The following is a 21,457-nucleotide window of genomic DNA, read 5'->3' as shown; positions in this document are numbered from 1 at the left end:
ACTCCGAAAGGTAAACCCACCAAGGGCACAAACACACCACGAGCGGGGGTAAAAACTCAACGAAACAAGGACATGCGCAGACCCACTTAAAGAGAGCATCCTGTGGGGAAGCCGAGAAGCCAGGACGAAAGGCAGACGAGCTGCGAACAGGACATTAACAACAACTGGGTCCAAGTTCCTGCCGCGACGTGGATGGCCAGTCATTGGCGGAGTCTTTAGGCGCGTTGACGTTCTTCGCAAGGAGCCGGATGCCGAATTCCGATATCCCGATTTCGACCAAATCGGTGTCGTCCTTTGTACGAGATGCAGTGATTCCCGTTCTCCCTACGATTTGCCACCGCCTTCGTTTCGGTCCATCTGAAGAATGCATGAGGATTGAAACTTCTCCTGGCTAAATGCATTCTCCAACTTCCGTTTCCTCGATCCAATCTTAATCCGTGTGTCCTTGCCCCCATGTGCATATTATAATCGGGTGTGTATAAGTCAGTGTCGGTGCCCAAAACTGTGTGAATCCCGAATATATATTACCAACAGCACTAAAGTGAAACACATCGCAGTTCTCTTAACGATCGTTCCTAGAGCACATATTAAGTTAATCAATAAGGATATCCCTGCCATATGTGAATTAATCAAGTTGATATTTACGTGACTTCAGAGCGAAAAGAAAGAAAAAACAAATGTCCAAAGTGCGTGAGGCGACATAGGTGACCCCAAAAAAAAAATGAAATAAAAGAAAAGAAAGAAGAAAGCGAAAATAGAAATCGAGTCCAATGCAGTTAGTTAGAGCCGACTACTCCAGATTGCAAAATGCGTTTGAATGAACCAGCTGAAAAAACGCGACCCAGACTAAAACCAACGATAGCAGGCAATAAGTTCGCATCATCGGGTGACCTTCACCTCGAATGTTCCACCCACAACCTGGTCAGGCTGCTCCTCCTCATCGCAACGATCATGGGCGGCGGATTCGTTCAGGCCAAGACCATCTACGACCCAGTTAACAGGATTGAGGGACTGCATCCGCTGGTGGAGCCATCGTTGGACTCCTCGAAAGTAGACCAGCCCACGACTGCTGCCACGCCCACTGCCGCCCCCCTCCAGGTGTCCACGTTACGGAGTAGCCACGGTAGGTGGGCGAATAATTGCGAAATTGCCAGTTGCAAGTTGCAAGTCGCCTATGCGGTTAATGCATAATTATATAATTGGTTTTCAATTATCCTGCTGACTCAATCGGTTGGCAGTCATTATTGTCTTTGACTGGTGTCCAAAATACATTGCACAATTTCACATGTTCTTGGTTTTACCACTCGTCAGGTTAACTTTCTTTAGCACTGACAGTTTAGAAAGGAGGTCAACACTATTAGGGTTATTCAAATTTAAATAAAGGGGTTATTATTTAGAAATACAAAGTGTGCTCAATTAAGGCCTTAACTGGTGTTATTTTAATGATAATTTACATCAGTCTACAGAATGTTTAGGGGCCTTAAAATATCACAGTTTTGGTTAGACAAAAAATGAAAACTTGTGAGTTTTACAATTTTTTAAAGAGGTCAATCTCAACTTTACTAACTAATTTTCTTTTGTTTATCTTAAAGCAATATTTATGGGTTTTATAAACGTGGCTTAATTTAATACAAACATTGCAAGTGCTGTGTCCCAAGCCATAATTTATTTATATTTATGTACATGGTTAAAAATTTAAATTAAATATCAAAGGCTTTAGCTATTTTTTTTTGGTTTGAAATTCTCTAACATGTGTTTCCAACCTAAACTATGCATAATTTAAAACTATAACGAAATTGTTTAAATAAACCTAATTTCTTCTTCGTTGCATAGAACACAAAAATTTAACATTTATGGATAATTTTTTAATATATTCCTTGGGAAAACACATTAATGGCTAGTGATTGCCATATAGTTATTTTTCGTTTAATTGTTTTTTGAAGTATCAACATTTTTGTTTCCAGTTGCCTTAACATTTGGTTGGCCAATGAAAATGTTGCATCCCATTAAAATCTAATCTTTAAGATTTATGTCAGAAAATTGTCTAATAAATGGAAGTTAAATAAAAACAATGTCCTAAACATTCAAGCTTCATAAATACAGATACACAAAATGTTTAAGTTAGTTTGAAAAATGTGTCTATTGAATTGAGTTTAGATTTTTATTCATATTCGTGTTATTTAATGTGTAGTAGTAGTAGCTTCAATTAAAAGATATTAAAATTAAAACCACTAGAAACTAATTAAATCTAATTAAATTAAATAAAGACGTATTTATAATTAGTGAAACTTTAATTCGTTACGGTATTTATCCATTACGCAAAACATTCCAGCCACATTAATGTTATCAAAACCTTCAAACCATTTGACTTTGATAAACACCAATGCATCCGATGACCGACAAAATATTTCTTTGTTGACTTTGGGAGAAGCAATCCAAACATTTGTCTAATCCCAGTGGGTTTCAGTGTACTCGCAATGAACAAACAAACTCCCCCGACTTCGCATTAGCATATAGCATATATATATATATATATATACAGATACACACATGAGTGGTTGAGCCAAGTCATCAATTCTCAACTTTCTCTCTTCCCCCAAAAACCACGAAACCCAGATTCGAATGAAATCGATAACTCCTTTCCAGCGGATGTGCCCGAGGATTCGGATGACTCGGATTACGCAATCCCAGAGGGCCAGACCTCCTCTTCGCCGATCCTCGCCCAGGATAGTCCACCCAAGGGCCAGGATCTGGAGTCCTTATCCCTGCAGTCGGGATCGGGCACAGTTGCCCCAAAGACACAGTCCGATGCGGAGGGACGGAAGAACTCCTTCCAGCAGATTGGCAGCCAGAATGTAAATGCCTTAGTGCCGGTGGCCACGGTGGCCACCACTTCCTCCGGCAGCTCGTCCAACGCCTCCGCCCTGGCCACGCCCACGGAGGCGGCGCGGAACCGGAGCACCGGCCATGTCCGCAACTCCGCCGTCAAGGTGGACAGCAAGCATCCGCTGTTCAAGGGCCAGAAGACGGATGCTCCCATGCTGAACTACATCTTCGACACGTTCTCCTCGGCCAACAAGCACCACCACCACGATCAGAGGTGAGTTTGTGCCGGGGGCGGGGGAGGAAGAGGGGGTAATCCTTCCGAGAGGATTGGGTACTCATCTTCCCGATGACCCGCAGGTATGGGCCCCACTTCGAGGATGTGCAGCGACTGGGCCAGGCCACCAATCTCACCGTGCAGGCGGGCTCCAGCATCCACCTAAACTGCAGGATCTCCTTGCTGCAGGATAAGACTGTGAGTTTTGATGGTGGTTTCAAAGCAACTTTATTTAACATTATTTAAAGAATTTTGGTAATTTTAGTTTTATCTACTCGTTAAAAATATATAAAAAGTACGTTTTCTTTTTCGTGCGTAGTTATATATATAGATGGGAATTTAGAAAAAAAAAGCATTTCCATTACGTGCTTGCACTTAAAGCGAAAATAAAGAAAAACACAATTAATTTCAGTTCTGAAAATACTTACTATACCTTCTATTCTATATCATCAATTTGATTTCGTGCAGTTTTTCATTTTTATGATGGCTACAAAGAACTAACACAAAACGGAAGTGGTTTTTGCGGGCAGCCATTCAACTGCCGTTTTAATTAAACCTAAGGCTATAATTTAAAGCGACTAATTTAAGAAACTTTTCATCAAAAATAATAGTTGAATTTTACCCAAAAATGGTTAAAACATTTGATTAAATTTAGTTTTAGGTTTTGTCGCTTGGGTAATCTTCCAGAAATGTGATTAAATTATCTCTTAGGGTTTTTTCCCTGGTGGAATTACTATTTATCCATCGAATTTAAACTCATTAAAGCAAAGGTTCATAATGACATTTTGTGTGCTCTTTAAGTTACACTATAGTTTTAAAGCATAAAATACGTTGCTTTGTTAAAATCCTTCACTGCAGCGATCTTACTTGTTTAATATACTATATTTTATGATTTTTTTATAAAGTTTGTTCTTTCTATTATTTTTAAAATTTAACATTTTGTTACTAATTTTTTCTTAAGGGTTTTATTTGCCTTGTAAAATAGTTTTTCCCTTTAATTTTATATCTTGTGAGTAAGTAAGCTATCCAATTTGTTAAAATCAAATACTTAGCTAGTAGATGTGGCTTCCTGAATTATTATTTATCGTGAGGAGTGTTGCTTTAACTATTTGAAATCCTCTCCGTGAATAGGTTTCTTGGGTGCGCCACAACACGCAGGTCGAGGACAATGCCCTGGACCTGCTGACAGTGGGCATGCACACGTACACGGGTGATAGCCGCTACAAGATGGAGTTCCAGTACCCCAACAACTGGCGACTGAAGATAACCAACGTGAAGAAGGACGACGAGGCCATATATGAGTGCCAGATTTCGACCCATCCGCCCCGCGTCATTCAAATCAACCTGCATGTGAATGGTGAGTGGTAAACCATTAAATATGAAAAGGAGAAAATTAAGGAAAGCAATTGCACAGCTCCGAAGGTGATGATTGTGGACGAGGTGGGGGATCCGCTCCAGGAGAAGTACTACGAGATCGACTCCACCCTGCAGCTGTCCTGTGTGGTGCGGAATGTGGCCATGACCAGTTCGGTGGTCTTTTGGAAGCACATCGACAACATCCTCAACTATGACGTAACTCGAGGGGGAGTGAGGTGAGTGTGGACCACAAAAAAAATAAAACAGTCATCAATATAAGCACTACTGAAAACTTTTTAGAATACACCTAAATAATCATCTATAAATTATGATTTTTATGATTTTGACACTTTGTTTTACTTTGAAATCGATATTGAATATTTTTGAAAACTTAAAGAGTCGACTATTATTGAAATTCAAGGTTTAATAGAATAGAAATTGATAAGACTCGTACTTAAAAAATGCTGTTTGGGGTCACCTTTTTTCAAGCAATTAAAAGCTTGAAATGGAAATTATTTGAATGCATTAAAAACTAAAGCTTGAATAAAAACGCTTATTATTTTTATCATCAGCAATATGATTACTCCTGTGGATTTTGTTTCAAACAGAATTGCCTACAAAGGATGATCATTAGACCAATAAGAAATATAACTACTAACTTTTTTAGGTGTACCACAACAATAGTTAAAATTATTTTCCGAGGAGTATATAGGTAACAAGAATACCCTTTTTTAACCTTTATTTTTAGCGTCAAAACGGAACTGATGGAGGATGGAGCCAACTCGACGCTCTCCATAGCCAAGATCAGTAAAACGGATTCTGGGAACTACACGTGCTCCATCAGCGAGTTCCAGAACTTCACCATAGTAGTGCACATTCTGAATGGTGAGTGGGGGTACCTAAGTTACGATCAACCAATGGATGATCCATTATCCATTATCCTTCCAGGCGAAAGCTTTGCCGAACTGCATCATGGTGGTGCGAGTGGATGCCGGAACTCGTGGTGGCACTCGGTGGTGCTCCTGGCACTCCTTATGCTAAGTAGTTTAAGGGGGGAGTTTAGCTAAGGTTCCCGATTATTTTCGGTAGGTTAAGTGGGAGTAAACAAATTGAGATAACATCGTTTTTCCTGTAGCACTTTTTGTTGATTAATTGTAAAGATTCTGAATTGGATAGGGCAGTTATTAGAAATAACTAAAAACAAAAGGCAGCCTAAGTTTAACTGGCTATTATAGATATGTTTCTACGTCTATCATCAATTTGTACATGAGCAGGCACGCCTAGGATTAAGTATACTAATATAAGGTAGAGTATTTCGTACAGTACAGGAGAGAGGCCAACGAATTTCCCTAGCAGAATGTCACAATGCCAGAGTTAAGGTCTGGCCTAGATCTAGTTGATACAGGAATGTAAAGCATAGTGTAATCTAAGTCACTGCAAGTTCATTATCACGAGCGGGTCTGGCTTAACTGAGGCTTTTGCAGCAGCAGGGATCTGAACTCCTGTGGAAACTACTCAATGTTGAACTATTATAAAGTGCAATACGGTCATATACATATTATATACATACACACACACACGAACGAACGAAAGCGTCGGTCAAATGATATGTTAATAAATGAATACTCGTATGTATGCAATAATAAAGTGAACTATAAATGAGTGCTATTTGAATTCAAATGCGACCTGAGCGGGAAAAATCGATAGGCGCACCGATATATCGATGGTGGGATTCGGCAGAGCTGCCAGATGGTTGAATTTAATTTAAATTTTATGCTTATCATGCTTTTTATATTATGCACTAATCTACATCACTTCACTTCATACTAAGATAAACAACAGATATTAATGAAAAAAGATGCAAATATCGTTATGTCACCTTAAATAAAAAAATTATCTCCTTTACCATTTTTTTTAAACATGAAAAGCTTCTTTTTATCAGTAATTAAAGTTCATATCTATTGCAATCATTTTTAAACATTATAAAAATTTGTTTGTTTACACCAAAAAGCATTTTTAAATAGCTTCTAATAAACACATCCAAAAAACGCTTTCAACTAGATTAAACCGTAATACGACAATTAATACCTTTAATCTAATCGCAAAAAGTTCATTTGTGTTGATCTCTATTTAAAAAAAAAAATACATAGCTTTTTTAGACAAAAATAAAAAAGAAGGAAATATGTATTTCAGGCACTTAAACTTTAAACTTATTTACAACTTGGACTTGGCTTTGCGGCTGGCGAAATCCATGATGGCCTGGAAGAATTCCGGATGCTGGAACTGCAAGAGCAATTGCTTGCACTCGGCTTCGTTGGCTTTGAGGAGCTTCTCCAGGAATCCCTCCTTGATGAGGCGTTTTCCTTGGAGCAAAGAGTTTGTGGGTAACTCGGAGTACTGACGCAATTTTGGCCAGATGACGGAATCCAGTTCGTTGGTCTTGAAAACACGGGAAACAAAGTTGAATTGATAGGCCTCCTGGGCGGAGAGGGGTTCGTTTAGGAGCAGGGTTTCCGAGGCTTTGGAACGGCCCAGGATTAGGGGCAGCATATAGGAGGAACCACCTTCTGGGACGAGACCCAACTTGGTGAAAGGGGTGTGGAAGTAGGCCTGAAATTGTATTTACTGGTAAAACATAATGCAATACTGGGAAACCATTGAGAACTCACTGTTTCGGAACACCAGGCCACATCGCTCAATCCCACAATGGTGGCTCCAATTCCGATTGCCGGTCCGTTGACCAAAGCAAACACTATCTTCTTACAGTTCACAAAACTCAGAACCATGGCCTTAAAAGTAGCATTAGACTGTTTAAAGAAGGCATCGATATCATCACTCTGGGCAGATTGAGTCAAGTCATTTCCGGCCGTAAAGATATCTCCCACGCCGGTGAAAACCACTAGGTTTACGCCCTCGTCGTCGTTGACCTCGGTCAGAACCCGGGTCATCTCCTGGTAGGTGAACCTGTTGATGCAGTTCTTCTTTTTCGGGTTGTTGAACTTCACCACGAGCAGCTTGCCCTGCTGCTCCACAAGTAGCTGCTGGTATCCTTGGTACGACATCTCGGTGAAAGAGCTCCGGAATGATTAAAGTCCAATTAGACTTTCCTTCAACTAACTCTGATTGCCGGTGTTTATTGTTGTTAAATCAATCTGATTAGAGGTATTCACACGCTACTTAATTGATAAGCCTAAAGATGTGCGATGATTGGTGAACAAGTCACGTTATAAATTGTAACGGTCTAGGACTAACTGCTTTATTTGTTTTTATTTTAAATTATACCTATATTTGTTCATTTGTTCTCAACAATTTTTATCTTAACATAATATCTTAGACAAAAGTTTACTTTAAGTTATAAGAAAGCGCATTTAAAAGCATTTATTTAATGACTACCTGTACCATTGCAACTTATTTATTATTTTACTAATTTTTATTCCTTAAAACCAAGATCAATATCTTAAAATTATGTATATCATATTTAGAAGTGATTCTTAAAACAAAAATACTTTCAAAAAGTCGTTAACTGTCACCACTGGCAAGCGATATTACCATAGCTCGATCTGGCAACTCTCAAAAAAGGCGCCAACTTTCAAAAACCCGAAAAAGTGAAAAAAACATTAGTTTTATTTTTGTTTCGCTGTACAACATTCATCTTATGATACAAAAATGGTTATTCGCTAATTTCATCGATCACGGGCACGTTCTGCAGCTCGGAGCACTTTCGCTTCCACAAGGCCAGTTGTTCCCTCAGAACTTTTTCCTTGGCGGCAGCACGAGTCAACAGAACCTTCGCCTTTTGCAGGAGTTGCGTCTTCTTCACCAGCTGCTCTTTGATGAACTTCAGCTCCTCGTTGGCGGCGTCCTTTTTAAAGATTAAACCATTGTAATTAGGAAATAATATCAGGTATATTAATGTCTCGTACCTTACTGCGTCCACCGCATTGGCTGCACTTTGTTCGCTTCTGTAGCTCCTGTTGCAGAGCCGTAATCTTCTCCAGCGCCTCTGCATTCTGCTGCTGCAATCGCGTTGCCTCCGCTGGCGTGGAATCCGTGGAGCTTCTGGACTCCGTGGATCGTCGGCCATCCTTCAAGAACTTATTCTCCGAGCGCAGTTTCTCCACGAGATTGCGCAGCGATAGGATCGTTTGTTCCGCCGACTGACCCTGATTCGTGTTCACTTTTAGGCCACTGCACTTGCACAACTCTCGACGGGATTCGTTGCGAGCCATCTCTTCCTTGAGGGCCAGGATGTAGCTGGGGAAATTGGTAAAGTTTTAATATGATCCATAATAGAAAACCCGATCTCTACTCACTCCTCCAAGTGCTTGATCCTCTTCTGCAACCGATCGCTGCTGTCTCCCTGCCTCAGTAGATCCGAGTCCAGTTGCAGCTGGAGATTCCTGGCCTCCAGTCGGATGTTCTGCGCCTCGATGGCCTGACAGCGTTCCTGCAACTTCTCGAGCTCCGTGGTCAAGGCATTGCTGCCCCTGCCCTCCAGTTCCATGGCGATGATCTTGCGCTGCTGCAACTCAATGCGCGACTTGAGGGCCTCTATGAGATCCGCCTGGCTCTGGTCGAAGAAGTGGCCACGATGGCCGTCCTGCGGCTGGGGATGATGAGCCGGAGAACTGCACTCGCTACTCGGACCCGTGTACGTTTCCGGACTCTCCGAAGGCGATGGCGTGAACTTATTGACACCCACGAGCTGGAGATTCGGGCAGGATGGAGTGCGGCAGCATTTGAGGTTATTGGTGGAGCCACTACTAACTGGCCCATTCCTGCCCAGCTTAGACTCGAGTATTTGCTTGTCCTTCTCCAACCGGGCAATGGTGGTGCGTGCCGCTTGGAGGAGGGCTCTGGTCTTGTCCAGGGCCAACTCCGTCTCCTCCAATCTGGCCTTGGTCTTCTCCGCCTGCTGCTGATACCGCTTCTGCTTCTCCCAGAGCTGCACTTCGTTGGCACTCCGCGTTCGCTTGGCCTCCAGAAGGGTCTGCTGTCGCTGCAGCTGGCCACGTGCCTCATCCAGATCCGTCTCCAGCTGCTGGATGCGCTTCTGCTGATTCTCGTTCTTCACCCGGGCATTCAGCTCCGTCTTAATGGAAACCACCGGACGTTTAAGTAACTGCTGGCGTAGCGATTGACTCAGATCTCGGGCCTGTTTCTCCCGCGTTGTGACATTGGCCAACTGGCGACGCAGTGCCTCCATTTGGGTGTGGTAGATCTTGTTGGTGGCCTCTGTGCGATTGAGATCGGCTGCCAGCTTGGCTATCTGATCCTCCGAGAAATTGGAAGTGTCTTTAATAAAGCGCTGCTGGTCGTCCTGTTTAATAAAAAAAAACGTATAAATAAAAGTTTCCAAGATTAATAATTATAATTACATGGAAGTTCTTGAGAGTATCCATCAAATCCTTGATATGCTTATCTTTCTCATCCAAAAAGGTGCGTAGCTGATCCAGTTCGGGACTCACATTGCTCTCCACGGTTTTTTCACGCTCCTGGCTGAGTTTTAGTCTATTTTAAAAATAAAGGATTATTATGCCCTGTTATTATCTACATCACAACTTACTTGTCCTTCAGTATTTCCACTTCCTCCTCCCTCGTTTTCAGGTTCTTCTCAGTGTACTCCAGTTTGTCCTTCAGTTCCCTGACTTGTTTGTGAAGAGTGGGCACTTCCTTGAGCTCTTCGGTGTCCTGCTTTTCTTCTTCTCCTTCTGGTTCCTCGGTTACTGGATCTTCTTGATGTACTTCCACCTCTTCTTGGGGTCTCTCCACCACCGAGCTGCTCTCAAATAGTTCCTCGATCTTCTCATCCGTGAGTTCATTAACCGAGTTCTCGGCACTGGAGGTGGAATCTGTGGTTGGAGTACGCTCTAAAACCGCCTTGGGTTTGTGTTCCAATTTCCCTTTGAGCTCCTGAATCTCCGCATCCTTGGTCTTGATATTGAAGTTCAAGTTATTCACAGTGGCCCTGAGGGATTCGTTTTCAGCCACCTGTTTACTGATGGTCAGTTGACTTTGATCCCTCTCTGTCTGCAGGAGATCCTGGTACTTCTGTATGGACTGATCCTTCTCGAGGAGTAGAGTGTGGAAGGAGAGTATGGTCTTTTCCACCACTCCACTGTGGGGACTCTCGGATTCGCGACTCTCCGATCTGGAAGCCTCCAATTGTTTGCCAAGGACCTCAATGCGTTGGTTGGCCTCCTGAAGGCTATTAGGGATTGTGATCTTATACCTTTTTATATCAATTACTTATACTTACGTTTCCTGCATTTTCTGCAGCTCCATTTGGGAATCTCTCCTGGTCTCCTTGTCCTCCACTTGGACATCTGCAGTCTGAACGGATTGATTCTGCTGGCTGAGAATGCCATTTGTCTGGACTGCCGTCTCCGAGAGCTTCACTGCATCCTGATTCGTTTGAGTGGCGTTATCCAATAGTGGATGTCTTCTAAGAGGAGAACCAATGGGCGAGGATTGCCTGTCTATCAATTGGGCGGCTCTTCGCATGGCCGGAATAGGAGTCACTGCATCCGTGTTGGTCTCCACATCCACCTTGGATTGGGTTTGGATAACTCCATCGCCAAACAAAGCCTGAATGGTACTCCAGTGTTCGGTGTCGGTGGCTTGTCGTAGCCTCAATTCACCCAGTTCCCTGAGGAGCTCCTCCTGTTTGGTCTGAAGGACCTCACAACGCTGTTCCAAGAGTCGCGACTGGGTTTCAGACCTAATAAGCTTCACCAGCTGCTGGGAACTCTCCTCTTTGGGCGCAATCTTGGCCTGCACCACTGCGGTTACTTCATCGATCAGGGCAGTGTGATCTCCTAGCCGCTGCTGCACTTGCTCCTCTTCCAATCTGCGTTGGAACTTTTGATAGGCGAACACAAAATTGGTAAGGAAGACCAGTGGCGTAAATTTGGCATATTTATCTTTGAGCATAAACAAGGAATGCTGGAGAAATCTAAATAAATGGGAAATTAATTTAGGAATGCCTAACTGTCTACAGATATTACTGTTTTATACTTGTGCTTTATTTCGCTGTTGGTGCGCTCTTGTTGGAAGTCCTGATGGACTTGTTGCAAGGATGACTCGCTGGCCACCAGTTGGCTTTGCAAAGAGTCCGCCTTCTGCTGCAGTTGCTCTCGCTCTGTTTCCAAGCGGGAGCACTCAGTTTTGACTGGAAGTTAATCTTATAAGTAATATATAACTTTTATAGAAAGAAAACTAAACTTGCCACTGTCCAAATCCCTCTGCACCTTGGCCAACATTAGTTTCTCATCGGAACTACTCTGTAGATCAGCCACCAAATGTCGCAGGTTAATGTGGTTGTCAGTGATCTCATTGAGTAACCTTTGCTGGGAGTGAATCTAAGGAGTAACAAGAAATTATAGGTAAATTGGATGACTATTAGCTGGAGTGACCTACCTGTCCATTGGCCACTTGAAGGAGTCCCTCCAACTGTTTGGTTTCCCTCTGCAGTTCCTCCTCTTTACTCCGCCAGTTGGCCAACTCGTGTTGCTGCTTCTCAAAGTCCTCGACTGTGATGTAATCCAACTGATAGTTCTCCTTGATTATGCCATACTCAGCACATATCTCCGAGGGCTTTAGTTCTCCCAGCATTTGTTCCACCGCCTGACCAAGTTGCATACTCAGAATGGCATTACGTTGCTCCAGTTTTTGCTGCTCCTCAGCGGTGTATAAATTACCACTTCTTAGTTCCTGCAATTGGTTTCTGGTGACCAATAGTTCATCCTTTTGCTGCTCTATATTTCTGGCCAAAGATGCCTTTTCATCTATGAAACTAAGCTCCTGTTTTCTAGACTCTGTGAGCAGTTGATCGTAATCCCTTCGCATATAACTATAGGAATTCCCCTGCTTTTCCAGTTGCAACTCCAAACTTATTAATTTATCGTGAAGCTGTTGATTTTGATTCAATAGTTCACTGCCATCGGCGGACATGTGAAGACGCAGTTCCTCGTAATGCTTCCGGAGAATGGAGAGCTCTGCGAGATTCTCGGATCTGGGTTCTGATTGGGGATCCGTAATGACGGGTCTTTGTAGTCCCTCTGTGGCTTCGGTTGGAGAACTCGGCCTTGTGGCTGTATTAATACAAGGATTCTCCTCATCGGGCTGTTCCTCTGGCATCTCGGGGACATCGCAAAGGCTTTGGACAGAGGACAGCTCACCCGTTTCCGAGTCGCTGTAGTTCTGCTGCTGCAGCAACTGACGCAGTGCCTCCTCACGGGCCTTCAGTTCCTCAAGTTGACCCTGGAGACGCTGCGGAGTGGAGGTGCCACTGGGAAGAGCTTCGATTAGTCGACGCAGTAGCTCGGAATCGATCGTTATGTGCTCTGAAGTGGCTGGAAAATAAATGATACAAAAACTGATTAAGATAACTCATAAAAAATTAACTCAAAATAGTAATATATTTCCTAAATGTAAGCCTAATTTTATTTCAAAATAGATTTGTAATTTTAAATCAATTTTTATATTTGAGAAGATTTAATAAAAATATTCGAAAAATTTTTATACCCGTTACTCGTAGAGTAAAAGGGTATATTGTATTCGTGCAAAAGTATGTAACAGCTAGAAGGAAGCGTTTCCGACCCTATAAAGTATATATATTCTTGATCAGGGTCACTAGCCGAGTCGATATAGCCATGTCCGTCTGTCCGTCTGTCCGTCTGTCCGTCTGTCTGTCCGTCTGTCTGTCTGTCTGTCTGTCTGTCTGTCTGTCTGTCTGTCCGTATGAACGCTGAGATCTCGGAAACTATAAAAGCTAGAAGATTGGCATTTGCATGTAGATTTGAGCAGTTCCTACGCAGCGCAAGTTTGTTTCAAAATGGTGCCACGCCCCTCGACGCCCACAATCGCTATTTTAAAAATTTAAATATTTCGGAAAAGTAAAAATGCAGTTTTATTGTGTTTATCAATACCTATCGAAATGTAGAAGAAATTTTTCAAATCGGACCATTCGTTAAAAAGTTATGCGTGATCAAAGTTTCTATCTCCATCTCCCTCGCACTCCCTTTACCTGAGTAACGGGTATCTGATAGTCGGGGCACCCGACTATAGCGTTCTCTCTTTTTTTTTTTTTTTTCTAAAAGTAATGGTTAATTTAAGGCTTGCCAACTCACCATCGTACTCCCGCAACTTCTCCAGGATCTCGTACATTCCAGAGCGTAGGATCTCGTTTTCAGCCAGGACTTCATCGTAACGGTTCTGCATCTCGGAGCTGGCTGCTCCATCGCCTTGACCACGTCGTGGGGAATTCTCGAGGGGAACATTGACACTGGCGGGAACTTCACCCACTTCGCTGGGCGCCTGCAAGGATTCATCCAGGCGCTGTGGCTGATCCTGTTGCAGTTCCAAGAGCTTTCGCCTAGATAAAAAAGAAAGTAGTGAATGAAATCAGGATGGTAATAACCCACTCACCTCAGTTCACTCTTGTCCAGCTTCAGTTGCAGACGCAGTTCCTCGGAAGTTCGCAATTTGAGGCTCAACCGCTCGATCTGTTTGTCCTTGTTGCGCTGTTTGGAATGCACATTTTTGGCCTGGATAACCACATCCTTGGGTATCTTCAGTTGACCTCGCAACAGCTCGTTTTCCTGGACCACCTCGTGCAGGGAGTTCAACTCCTGGATGTAGCTCCTTAGTTGCTTATCGCGTCCTGCCAGCTTTTGCTCCAATCCCGAGCTGCGTCGCAAAGCGGGAACCAAGCCATCCTCACCCCGCTTGTAGCACTCCAGGGCACTCAGGGCATGAAGTGCCTGCTTTGACTTGAGGACATTGTCCTGTTCGGAGGCCTCCAGCATCGAAGACAGCTCCTGATTGCGGGCACTGGCTACTCGGAGGCGCTCCTCCATCATCTGGCAGCAGGGACGCGGCTGCTCGGGATCCTGGTATCGCTCCTTTTCGAGGCTCAACTGGTTCATCACCTTGGTGGAGTTAACTATCTCCTCCGCCATCGACTTGAGCCTTAACTCCAGCTTCTCGATGTGCTGCTCCCGAGATTCCAGGAGCTGAAAGGTATTGGATGTTTCAAATTAAATAGTTCTTATTTTAAACAACTTTTTCAATAATAAAAAAAAATAAGTTTAAAACAGTGTCATATATTATAGATTTTTTTTTTTGTTTATAAAAAAAAAGCAATCTTTCTTTTATTTATAAATTTACAAAATCAAAAACTAGTTCAAAATGTTTTTATATGTACAAATTAATGAAATATGAATAGTAAATATTCATAAGCCCAATAAAAACAACAGAACTAATAATGTTACATATCTTAAAAAGGTATTGCATTCAAATATTATTTTTAAGGCAGTAAAAAAGGTGGAAATTAAGGACCTTTAAAATATCTTTAGTCCCCAAATTGAAAAACTATAATAAAATCGTACTTACATGTCTCAGTTTTATATGCTCTTCATCCTGTTGACTGTGACTGCTGGACGAAGTGGTCAGGACTGAGCTGATGCTCTTGCCCTCCAGCTGTTTCCTGAGACGATCCACCTCCTTGTCCCGATCCTCGAGCGCCTGCCTCCAACTCAGGGACTTGGTCTCGTATTTGTCCAGGAACTGCCGCATTTCCAGCTCCTGTTTCTCGCGTTCCACCTCCAAGAAGGTCACATTGCCCTCCAGTCTAGTGATCTCCAGGCCCTGTTGCTGCTCCTTTTGCTTCAGCAACTTCCGCTCTTGCTCCACTTTGGTAATGTCCTGGCTGAGCTGCACGAGATTGGCCTTGATGTTCTGCAGTTCTCGTTCGTGGAGGACTATGGTCTTGGATTGGGCAATGTTTTGGTTTTGGAGCGTCTGAAAGTGAGCACCAGTTTTGTGAGTGTGTTTGGAATAGTTAATATATCGTGTTAAAATTATTTTTAGAAAGTTTTCGACCCATTAAATATGTTTAAAAACTAAAACCTAATTTCCTTAAGATCAGGATTTAAAATGGACAAAAAAATGTATGTCTATTACATATAAAAACAATTATCTTGAGTAAAAAAGGATTTAAGCTATAAGTAACGTAAATACCTAAAATAATATTTAGCAAATTAAATTCAAGTTCAAATAAATAAAAAAATAATAATAATTTGATTTGCTAAATATTATTTTAGGTATTTACGTTACTTATAAACTTAATGCCAACTTACTTCAATTTCCTTGAGCAGTCTCTTGATGTGTTTATTCTTGGAGTCGATATTCTGGAGTAGCTGCTCCTGCTTGTCCAACTCGGACAAGGGATCCGACGAGTCCTTGTCGCTGGCCTCCGCCTGCTGGGCTGCCTCCCTCAAGCGCAACTCCAGCTGTCGGATTTCCTCCCCTAACTAAAGTTGCAGAGGGTTTAAGTAACTTGCTTTCACTACTTTATGTAATCTAATATGCACCTCCTTTGACTTGCTTTTCAGGCCATCGCGTTCGTCCTCCAGCTTCTGCAGCATTCGCTTCAGCTTCTCATTCTCGTCCTGCAGGCGGCGGTCAGAGGTTCCTGCGGCGCCACTCTGATCCTGCAGCCGCTGCACCTGCTCGCCCTTGTACTCCAGCACGGCCAGGGTGAGCTCCAGGGTCTTCCTCAGCGACTTCTTGGGCAGCTCCTCGATGGACTCGGCCAACTCGAGGAGCGTCTCGTAGAGCTCCTGCTTCTGGCGCGCCGAGAAGTCGCGGAACTTGCGCAGGGACACGGTTTCTGGTATATCCATGCTCATCCTGGTGGCTCATGGCCTTTGCTGTGCGGCCGTTCCTCACGTTCTGAGTGAAAATTTTCCCCGATTTTCCACACAACTCTCACGTTTGGCTTACGAATTCGTAACCGAGCGGTTGCCATGACATTTGGGCCAAAACAAAACCCGCTCGAAGGGTTGCCACTGACTCACGTGCGAGGGCCGGAAATCGGGGTGCCGGCACCAGTTAATGACCCGCTCTTTGTTTTTGCTGGCATTTTGTTTTGCTACCTGCTTCGGCTGCGTACGAAAACTTCCTGACAGGATAATTGCCCCCCGGGGTTGCTCCACCTAAACAAAAGGATCAGGAGTGCCCACCATAAACAAAAATGGCAATCGCGTAACCAGGAAAGTGTTAATTGGCAAAGTGTCAAAGGCTGAGTCCTGAAATTGAAAAGCCATTTCGGATTGCTGCGATGGTAACTTTTCCTATTCCTCCGCCTCTTTTTGGTAGGCAAAGGACCTGCTCCATCTCCTTTTTTATTGGTAACCTCACCTTCTTCTTTCCAAACTCGTTGAGTTGCCATAAACATTACGTTTGTCTACATGTGTAAGAATAATTGAAACTAATGGCAAACGACTTCGGTTGCCCTCCCATTTGTGGATTCGCCCTCTGCGAATGACAGCTGGGCCGAAAATTGAAATGATACTTCAAATGGCCAATTATCCGGGCAGCATTTTGGCCATTTAATAACCAGGAGCCCTCCTGTTGCAGCCAACTCGCATTTTACAGGGAATTTATGGTTTTAACGAAGTGGCACTGGCAGCTATTACTATAAGTTGCCACATTAGTCTTAGTTTTGTGAAACATTCTTACATCAAAGGAAATAAATAAATGAAATTAATAAATATAGTGTTTTTTTTAACAAAGGAGACATAATATGATTACCATTTAATCATGCATTTTATTCTCATGATATACAGTTTTTATTATATAAAGAACCAGTTAATGAATTTATTATATTTTCTTTAATACAATTTTTTAAGCGCATCGTAGATCCTTGTGGCTTTTTGCATCCAATTGTAGTAGCATAAGTTCGTAGGTGACCAGGGTGGCCAGAATCTGTGGGGATTGAATAAAAAAAGTTAACAAAAATCTCTAAATTATAATATTATATATAATATTACCCCAAAAAGGCTCTTTCTTGTCAAATAATACAGACGATAGCCGGACAGTCCGACAAACTCGCTGGTCAGCTGACTGGCGAACCTTTGCACCTCCTGAGTCCAGTCGCCATTGGGCACCATATACAAGGATCTCAGCGGCAGGAGCGAGGCATCGTGTATCCTGGATCCGGTCATGAAAACGAGGCCAGTCCTGGCCAGCAGAAAAATCAGCGAGTACCAGAAGTACACATAATTAATGGGATGTCGCAGTTTGCTGGTGAATGCAAATTAATTTCATAATACTAAAATTACCAAAAAGAGCTATTCAAATAAATATCTCACGTAAAAATAGCCAAAGCCTGGTTGCAGATGACATAAACATTATTTGCACAGGATACGAAGACAATACTCGACATACTGTCATCCACTAAACTGGTCAATTCACAAAGGCGAATGTGATCTCGTCGGATATCGTACCAGAGAGCATCTGGAACGTGCTAAAGGGAAAGAGTATTAATAAAAAATATATATCTTATAATTTGAAAATTCCTTTACACGACCCTCCAAAGCCAGAACTCGATCGGCAAATTGCTGAAATCTTTGAGACAGTCCAATACTGGTAATCACTATAAAGATGTCCATAAAGTTCCACAAAACGGTGAACGATCCATTTAACCACTAAAATACAAATACACATTTCTTAAAAATTAAGAAAATCTAAAACAAATGGAATAAACCATACAAATCCATAGCAAATAGAGAACATGTTGCAGGGCAGCAGAACCATAATGTCTGAGAACTCTTTCTCCAAATAATGTCCAAAGGTAATTCGGGAATGATTTGTTTGGCATTGCCTAATATGCATACTATAGCTGATATAACCGGAGGCATAGTACAGAATATGATCTCCTAAAATGGAATATTTTTCCTAAAAGTAATCAGTAGAATAATGAAGATGACTTACCTATGGCAAAGCAGAACACTGTAAGAACTACGATGTTGACCCTTGACCGAAGACTCCGTTTGCAACGTTTATAAGGAGGAAACAGCATCAGGATATCCAAGGAGCTCCACGGTAGCATTATTTGCGACCAGGAACGAGCAAAGCCAACGAAATTCAACCAGTTGACAATGCCCACGATAAGAAAGACCAAGCCAACTAAAGTGGTTATAACATCGGTAAAGATATTAGGGATCTGATGACTTAAAATTACAGCTCACCCATATTCTTGGCATTGAGTCCAGCATTAAAGAGAAGATTGGCACCCATTAAGGTTTTAAGTCCACCAAGAATCAGAAAAATACCAGTGACTCCAAGGCCAATGCTCCTTACTTTAAATTTAACATCCTGCGGATCGCGACTCAGAATATTTGATACTGGCATAATTCCAAAGAGCTGGGCCACACAAAGATCTGAAAGCAAAGAAATGTAAAAAATATTTGGGGTGTTATCTAAAGAAAATATATATATTATATATATTATACTCGTTGGGATATCCATATCAACAATTTAACTTGAAGAATCAATATTATAACTCTTATTATTTTCGGGATTAAGTCATAATAATATAAAAATATATAAAACTATATAATAATATAGTTCCAAATTTTTTTGGAAATTAGATTTAGGATATAAAAGTTAAGTGCTTACTGGGGCTCGATTTCTTGTCTTTATCGTAAACTAAAAGTAGCTTTTAATCTAAGAAAATAATTAAATTGTTAGATATACTTTTAAGCTCAGTATCGAAGCGGAAATCGGCCTTAACTTTAAAAAAAAGGCCTGATAACTTACATGGCCTGATGGCTCTGTAGAAAGTGTCCAGCTGCTCGAACTCGAGTCCTCCCTTGGCACATTGGCATCTCATTTTGAGGATGGCCCGTTGTTTTTGGCGTCGCACCTTCAGGTGCTTCAGGATGCTATCCGCAGCCTTCGACATGTTGCTCAAGTCTGACCTCCACTAGCACCGTTTAACTCGGACGTGTCTCGTAATTATTGTTTACATCCTTCAACCAGCTTAGTCTAAAGCCCGTAATTAGTGGCACTTCAATCGGTCACCACGGTGCAGCCAAAACCATTGTGGGGCTTTCGGTGCTCCACTTCAACTCCGCCCATGACAAGCTTTGGACCTATTTCAATTTCGCATTTCGTGTCAGTGCAAAAAGGACAGGCGTCATGAAAGGACCTACTTTGAATTTTCGTAAAAATCCTAGTAAGGGTAATGGAGTTAAATCAGTGGAGATTTTGGCTGAACCCGTAACTCCACCACCCAAGTTTGTGGAGGAATCTAATCTGGAATTTAGTATATTGGCCAGCGAGAGGCTGCCTAACTATGATAAACTAGATCTTTTCCATAGAGCTGTGTATCCATGTGAGTGGGCAACGAACATTTATAAGTATAATTCAATTCTAATTCCGATTCTCAGTCATGTTTTTGGCCCAATGTTTTGCTATAATGCCATTGTTGGGCATTAGAGAACCCAATCCACGACGCGTTCGCTTTGCCTACAAATCTTTGCCCATGATTGTCACGTTGATCTTCATGACTGCCACTTCCACATTGTTTCTGGCCATGTTCAGTCACCTGATTTTAATTGGTATTACCGCTAAAAACTTTGGTGAGATTAAGATATATTACATAATCTTATTTATTTATAACATTTCTCTAATCAGTGGGTCTAGTTTTCTTTGGCTGTGTTTTAAGTGCCTACGTGATTTTTATTCGACTGGCAAAAAAATGGCCAACAGTTATACGATACTGGACCAAAACTGAAATGGTTTTCACCAAACCACCATACGAAATACCAAAAAGGAATCTTTCGCGACGTGTGCAGTTTGCTGCCTTGGCCATAATTGGTTTGTCTTTGGGTGGGTATTTATTATAGTTTATTAAAATAATAATAAATAAATTTAATAAATCCCTTCAACTTTTAGGTGAACATGCTCTATATCAAGTTTCGGCTATTCTGAGCTATAAGCGTCGTCTAAATATGTGCACCAATATAACCGAAGTGGCCAGTTTTGATAACTACATTCAAAGAAACTACGACTATGTGTTTCAGATTCTGCCCTACAGTCCCATCATCGCTGCTCTGATGCTGGTAAATCCTCTTACTAAAAAAAATGTATATTATTATAAAGATTTTATCCCTTTAGTTAGTCAACGGAGCCTGTACTTTCGTTTGGAACTACATGGACCTCTTCATCATGATGATTAGCAAGGGTTTGTCCTACAGATTTGAGCAAATAACTGCTCGCATTCGTAAATTGGAACATGAAGAGGTCTCTGAATCGGTGTTCATCCAAATCCGGGAGCACTACGTCAAGATGTGCGAACTACTGGAATTTGTGGACAATGCTATGTCCAGTCTTATATTGCTTTCGTGTGTCAATAACCTATATTTTGTGTGCTACCAGCTGCTTAATGTTTTCAAGTGAGTCTACACAAAAAAAAAATATTTAGTTTAGAATTTAGAAGACTGATTCGTGAATCTAAAGGATTTCGAAATTTATTATTTGACCTTCTTAGCTTAAGATGAAAAACCTCTTCCTTTAGTTTTTTTTCACTAAGTAAAACCTTTACAGACAAATTTAAAAAATGTGTGATTTATATTAAATTCAATATTATTATAAAACATTTTTTTCTGCAGTTTTCAATGTGATAATATTTTATAATTGTAACCCTTAGCAAACTTCGCTGGCCCATCAACTATGTGTACTTTTGGTACTCCCTTCTGTATCTCATTGGACGAACGGCCTTTGTTTTCCTCACGGCAGCGGACATCAATGAGGAATCCAGGAGGGGATTGGGAGTCCTTCGGAGGGTTTCGAGTCGCAGTTGGTGCGTGGAGGTGGAGCGACTGATATTCCAGATGACCACGCAGACAGTCGCCCTTTCCGGGAAGAAGTTCTACTTCCTCACGCGTCGTCTGCTCTTTGGAGTGAGTAGTCCTTTGAATAGAATGCTAGTTTATGTTCACACCTCTGCATCTCTTTACCCCTTTACCTCTTTTGAACCCTTTATTAGATGGCTGGCACCATTGTCACCTATGAGTTGGTCCTGTTGCAATTCGATGAACCCAATCGACGCAAAGGACTGCTGCCCTTGTGCGCCTGATGAACAATAACAAGTGGTAGTGGAACGCCCACTCCTTGGCCATTTGTCATGTCAGGTGAATGTGACAGGCG

The 21,457-nt window shown here is 42.0% G+C and overlaps 5 protein-coding genes across 6 annotated transcripts; 2 read left to right on the top strand and 3 right to left on the bottom strand.

The window, feature by feature from the left end:
• The first annotated feature begins 216 nt into the window (after positions 1–216).
• LOC108051040 lies at positions 217–5,798 on the top strand. 2 transcript variants are annotated; one of them, XM_017132978.2, is made up of 7 exons: positions 217–1,123; positions 2,647–3,100; positions 3,184–3,298; positions 4,232–4,457; positions 4,515–4,692; positions 5,205–5,341; positions 5,405–5,798. In XM_017132978.2, the coding sequence occupies exons 1-7, from the start codon at positions 808–810 to the stop codon at positions 5,521–5,523; spliced, it is 1,545 nt and encodes a 514-aa protein (XP_016988467.2). In that variant the 5' UTR covers positions 217–807; the 3' UTR covers positions 5,524–5,798. The 2 variants fall into 2 exon arrangements, with proteins under 2 accessions (XP_016988467.2, XP_016988466.2); XM_017132977.2 differs by having other exon boundaries at positions 2,617–3,100.
• A 795-nt stretch (positions 5,799–6,593) lies between these two features.
• On the bottom strand, positions 6,594–7,592 carry LOC108051039 (enoyl-CoA delta isomerase 2). The gene is made up of 2 exons (XM_017132976.2): positions 7,126–7,592; positions 6,594–7,066 (listed from the first exon to the last, which is right to left on the bottom strand). The coding sequence occupies exons 1-2, from the start codon at positions 7,516–7,518 to the stop codon at positions 6,671–6,673; spliced, it is 789 nt and encodes a 262-aa protein (XP_016988465.1). The 5' UTR covers positions 7,519–7,592; the 3' UTR covers positions 6,594–6,670.
• Positions 7,593–8,073: 481 nt separating this feature from the next.
• Positions 8,074–16,209, bottom strand: LOC108051069 (centrosomal protein cep290). Its single transcript, XM_017133020.2, has 14 exons — positions 15,832–16,209; positions 15,598–15,771; positions 14,852–15,259; positions 13,886–14,472; positions 13,588–13,832; positions 11,876–12,810; positions 11,685–11,817; positions 11,474–11,627; positions 10,716–11,411; positions 10,023–10,664; positions 9,835–9,967; positions 8,770–9,776; positions 8,380–8,710; positions 8,074–8,318 (listed from the first exon to the last, which is right to left on the bottom strand). Exons 1-14 carry the CDS (start codon positions 16,147–16,149, stop codon positions 8,127–8,129), a joined length of 5,955 nt encoding a protein of 1,984 aa, XP_016988509.2. The 5' UTR covers positions 16,150–16,209; the 3' UTR covers positions 8,074–8,126.
• Positions 16,210–17,146: 937 nt separating this feature from the next.
• Positions 17,147–19,208, bottom strand: LOC108051045 (gustatory receptor for sugar taste 61a). The gene is made up of 8 exons (XM_017132982.2): positions 19,064–19,208; positions 18,493–18,684; positions 18,236–18,430; positions 18,014–18,180; positions 17,827–17,949; positions 17,614–17,768; positions 17,293–17,545; positions 17,147–17,227 (listed from the first exon to the last, which is right to left on the bottom strand). The coding sequence occupies exons 1-8, from the start codon at positions 19,206–19,208 to the stop codon at positions 17,147–17,149; spliced, it is 1,311 nt and encodes a 436-aa protein (XP_016988471.1).
• A 236-nt stretch (positions 19,209–19,444) lies between these two features.
• Positions 19,445–21,386, top strand: LOC108051046 (gustatory receptor for sugar taste 64a). Its single transcript, XM_017132983.2, has 7 exons — positions 19,445–19,640; positions 19,696–19,887; positions 19,943–20,137; positions 20,204–20,370; positions 20,426–20,703; positions 20,958–21,210; positions 21,297–21,386. The coding sequence occupies exons 1-7, from the start codon at positions 19,445–19,447 to the stop codon at positions 21,384–21,386; spliced, it is 1,371 nt and encodes a 456-aa protein (XP_016988472.1).
• Positions 21,387–21,457: the final 71 nt, after the last annotated feature.

This window comes from Drosophila rhopaloa, unplaced genomic scaffold (assembly GCF_018152115.1).
Source record: "Drosophila rhopaloa isolate 14029-0021.01 unplaced genomic scaffold, ASM1815211v1 contig_163, whole genome shotgun sequence".
Classification (NCBI taxonomy): Eukaryota; Metazoa; Arthropoda; class Insecta; order Diptera; family Drosophilidae; genus Drosophila; species Drosophila rhopaloa.
The sequence above is the reverse complement of the archived record's forward strand: the minus strand, read 5'-3'. Positions and strand labels throughout refer to the sequence as shown.

Bases quoted from the DNA above. Each gene is read 5' to 3' on its own strand.
- LOC108051040 (XM_017132977.2), top strand. From the start codon at position 808: ATGCGTTTGAATGAACCAGCTGAAAAAACGCGACCCAGACTAAAACCA. The intron at 4,693-5,204 runs GTGAGTGTGGAC...CTTTATTTTTAG, and splicing joins GTAACTCGAGGGGGAGTGAG to CGTCAAAACGGAACTGATGG. The intron at 5,342-5,404 runs GTGAGTGGGGGT...TTATCCTTCCAG, and splicing joins AGTAGTGCACATTCTGAATG to GCGAAAGCTTTGCCGAACTG.
- LOC108051039 (XM_017132976.2), bottom strand. From the start codon at position 7,518: ATGTCGTACCAAGGATACCAGCAGCTACTTGTGGAGCAGCAGGGCAAG. The intron at 7,067-7,125 runs GTGAGTTCTCAA...ATACAATTTCAG, and splicing joins TGGCCTGGTGTTCCGAAACA to GCCTACTTCCACACCCCTTT.
- LOC108051069 (XM_017133020.2), bottom strand. From the start codon at position 16,149: ATGAGCATGGATATACCAGAAACCGTGTCCCTGCGCAAGTTCCGCGAC. The intron at 11,628-11,684 runs GCAAGTTTAGTT...ATTAACTTCCAG, and splicing joins GCAGAGGGATTTGGACAGTG to TCAAAACTGAGTGCTCCCGC. The intron at 9,968-10,022 runs GTAAGTTGTGAT...TTTTTAAAATAG, and splicing joins GTGGAAATACTGAAGGACAA to ACTAAAACTCAGCCAGGAGC.
- LOC108051045 (XM_017132982.2), bottom strand. From the start codon at position 19,208: ATGTCGAAGGCTGCGGATAGCATCCTGAAGCACCTGAAGGTGCGACGC. The intron at 18,181-18,235 runs GTAAGTCATCTT...ATTCCATTTTAG, and splicing joins AGTGTTCTGCTTTGCCATAG to GAGATCATATTCTGTACTAT. The intron at 17,950-18,013 runs GTATGGTTTATT...TTTGTATTTTAG, and splicing joins TCTCTATTTGCTATGGATTT to TGGTTAAATGGATCGTTCAC.
- LOC108051046 (XM_017132983.2), top strand. From the start codon at position 19,445: ATGAAAGGACCTACTTTGAATTTTCGTAAAAATCCTAGTAAGGGTAAT. The intron at 19,888-19,942 runs GTGAGATTAAGA...TTCTCTAATCAG, and splicing joins TATTACCGCTAAAAACTTTG to TGGGTCTAGTTTTCTTTGGC. The intron at 21,211-21,296 runs GTGAGTAGTCCT...ACCCTTTATTAG, and splicing joins CGCGTCGTCTGCTCTTTGGA to ATGGCTGGCACCATTGTCAC.